At 43.8% G+C, this 3,431-nt stretch overlaps 1 protein-coding gene across 1 annotated transcript in view; it reads right to left on the reverse strand.

The window, feature by feature from the left end:
* Positions 1-3,431, reverse strand: part of LOC118341741 (protein phosphatase 1H-like) — a gene marked incomplete at its 5' end in the record, with an annotated part of 21,452 nt that overhangs the window by 14,261 nt on the left and 3,760 nt on the right. The window contains 2 exon segments of the mRNA XM_035680088.1: positions 211-582; positions 1,710-1,899. Coding sequence (XP_035535981.1) covers positions 211-582; positions 1,710-1,899 — 562 coding nt within the window.

A 3,431-nucleotide genomic window follows, 5' to 3' on the forward strand; every position in this document is an offset into this window, starting at 1 on the left:
ATTTTCAAAGTGTGGAAATAGAGGAGAAAATAGTTTAGGTGCTACCAATGCTGATAATGGGGTGACGACAGGGTCCGACAACTGATCCCTGCAAGAAGATAATGAACACTTTTCTACAACCTCACAGCACATGTTTCTATTTAAGAGTCAGCCAAATCCTAAAATGTTAAATAATGATACATGATAGAGTGACTTTCAGAGATCTCTCACCATCTCTTTGAAGGCGTTCTCTATGGCTCCTATCACCAAGCTCTCATGCTGGACCTTCTTCTCAGTAAAAAAGCGTGGGGGAGGCGGGGTGCTGCTCGGGGAACCCGGCGTACCAGTGGCCCCGCGCAGCGATGCGGCACGGGTCAGGGCTCGATGAGGGCCTGGGGTGTTTCCCTGGAGGTAGGGGTTGTTTTCGGGCTCCTCGCCCAGGACGGTCGGGGGTAGGGAAGCTAGGTTGCGTAGGATCTCGATAACGGCCTGGAGCTGGCAGGCGATATGGTGCTGCAGTAGGCGAGAGGCGACAACTGCTGCCCCTGAACCAGCGTGTCCGTCAAACAAGGCCCAGTAGTGGAACACCAGTCCCTCACTGTCCTGCAGACACATACAAAAAGGAGCTCACATCAAGTTCAATAGCACACAGTTATAAATGAACACATTCAACCACACAATCCTGACAAAAATGTTAAGGGAATTTTTGTGTCCCACCCACTGTATGTCACTGTAAAATTGTTTATTATAAAGCCGAATTCCCCAGTGGATTATGAATTAGAGGGATGCTTTGAAGTCAGTAGGAGTTTGGATGTATGTGGAGTCTGGTTTGAGCCACAGAAATCATTACAGTATTGTTGTCTATTCCAGTGGAAACAGGGCGTCAATGGAAAATACTGTTGAATCGTAGGTCACTCCCTTAGATAACAAGTGACTACACTATTTGATTTCAAAACGGATGTGACTCAGTGTTAACACAAAAATTATCTGGCCTTTTTAATTTTGTAGTAACGAGAAATTGTGACCTGATAGCAAAGCAACAGTAGTCCAAATGGAATTTACCCGAAACAGGTCATACCTCAAGCAACTCACTCTAAGTTAATGGCATTTTTTGTGGATACTTAAATAAAAGCTGAATGACTAATGCTGCTGGTTTGACTGTTTATTATGTGTGAGTCATCTCTGGGAGGAGAGGCCCAGGAGAAACATCATGACTCATCCTGTCCAATAGTGCGTGGTAGCTGCAGAGGTCACTTCTCTCCTCACTTCTCCCTCTTACACCTATGTCAGGTCTGTGCCATCACACACTCTGCTTGGTATTACCTGACCTTGAATACACATTCTCTGTCCAATAAAGTCCGATAAAGCTCGCTATCAGCGTTGTTCGTAGATATAGAGTGCCACTGAGGTCACGCTACAAAAATATTAGACTTGAAAGAGATCCAAATCAGAATTATTCCAATAGATTCCATGTGGTCTGTAGCTGTTGACACAGTCATGAATGTTTTTTTTTTACCTGAGTCACATGAGCATGAAAATCTGATTTGGACCAGCTGCAGCTTGAACATGCCCATAAACAGCTCCACATCTACAGTACTGGATATGAACATGCACTCCAATGGCTCACCACTGAGTAGCTCCACTGGTTAGGTCACTGCCTCCTGCATTGTTCATGAATGCATATTGTTTGTTTGTGCATAGCGTGTATGTGTGTATTTGTGTTTTCTTACCTCTCCCAGCTTGCCGTGCTCCATGCGGAGCCCCAGGCCCTCTCCGTTGGGCAGGGAGTTGCGTCTCTTGGCCGTGGGGGTCTTGCTGGGCGTGGAGGGAGGGCAGTAGCTCATTGGCCTCCTTCTCGCTACAACCACCTCGCAGCAGGCCTGGTCCTCATTCAGTGCACTCTTACCCGCATTAATAACCCTGAAACAGGAAGTTTGTCTATAGTCATCCAGTGGTCCTGTTATATAAAAATCACATTTGGCAACACACTTTCGGCATTCTTTTTTTTTGTCCACCTAAAATTTTGCTACAAGCAACAGATGCACCACGTGCTGTGATTTCCCAGTCTGACAGCTGTGGTCTGTTGAATGAAAGCCGGCATCAGATGCTTTTTGTTGGATGAAATGGTACTGCAGTCTTTCATGGTTATTATGGCTCACTGCAGGATCACAACAATTAGTCTGAGCCACAGCCTGAGGTTTTTATCTGCAAACCCAGGGAAGCAGCGGGCTTTGTACGTTTCATTTTCCTGATGAAGCTCAAACGGGAGGGCTTGTTTGTAGTACTGCTCGGTGTCTTGATGCATCGGGACAGTCGCTTCTGGGTGAATTGCAAGTCTTTGTTTGTGTGCGATTGTACATACATGCCCAAACCTGTGTGTGTATTACCTTATTTGTCTTTTTTCCCCCACTTATTTAACCAGACAGACCACAAAGAGAGATGGGAGCAAGAAGAAATGTAACCCAGTAACAATTAAGGATAGCCACAGAATAAGTGTGCTTTGCATAGAAGGAAAACATGTCTCTATTTCCTCTTTTTTTTCAGATTCCAGGATTTGACAACAATTTTTAAATCACTTCTGTGCTGCTTTTTTGTGCCGTCGCCACAATCGGTACAAGACAATGCCTGGAATATGAGCAGGGCCGTGCTCATTTTAGCTTTGTCACGTTAGCATGCTGACATTAAAGCACCACCCTGAGAGGCACTGGCATGGCTGTAGACTCTAAGTTAAATTGTAACATGTAATTCCCATTGCTAAATCCCACCCAAAACACCAAGAACAAAACCTTGATGTCTGCAATGTTAGCTATGGCCCTGACTGTAAAAGTCATCCCATTACTTAAGACATTTGTTCACACAGATGTAACATTTTAAAGACGTAATGTAAAAATGTGTCTTTTACTGGCTCAAAGGTCACTAAACCTGCTGAATAACAGCTAATTATAGTACTTGGGCTACTGATAAATGGTGAAAAAATAAGATTGTGGAGACTCCAATGAGACTGGCAAGTGAGGCAGACATCTCTGGAGGGTGTTGTGAGGGTGTGTGTGTGTGTGTGTGTGAGAGAATTGAAAAATTGGCCTATTTATAGACACAGACTCTGGGTGTTTTCTGCTAGGCAGCATCATTGCCTGGTTCTCTGCCTCAAACGCTTGTTAACCTTAGACAGAAAAAGACAGATAGAGATCCTTAGCGTTCACATTTATGGACATTTATATTGATTTTGTTGTTCAAATTTTTCATTGGCGCCCTGTTTTTATGTTATTCTACATACTTAGTGATAGCTAATCCGTGCAAATATATGTGAATAAAGCATTTTTGAATTTGAGAGAGACTGAGGGAGAGATAGAGTGAGTAGGACAAAGAGATATTATATTAAAAGCCTTGTGTAGCTGTCCACTACACCTGTGGAGATTCAATTCAGTTCAATAAATTTTATTTGTATAGCGCCA

This window comes from Morone saxatilis, unplaced genomic scaffold, assembly GCF_004916995.1.
Source record: "Morone saxatilis isolate NCDOM2014 unplaced genomic scaffold, NCSU_SB_2.0 Contig10, whole genome shotgun sequence".
In the NCBI taxonomy this organism is placed as follows: domain Eukaryota; kingdom Metazoa; phylum Chordata; class Actinopteri; family Moronidae; genus Morone; species Morone saxatilis.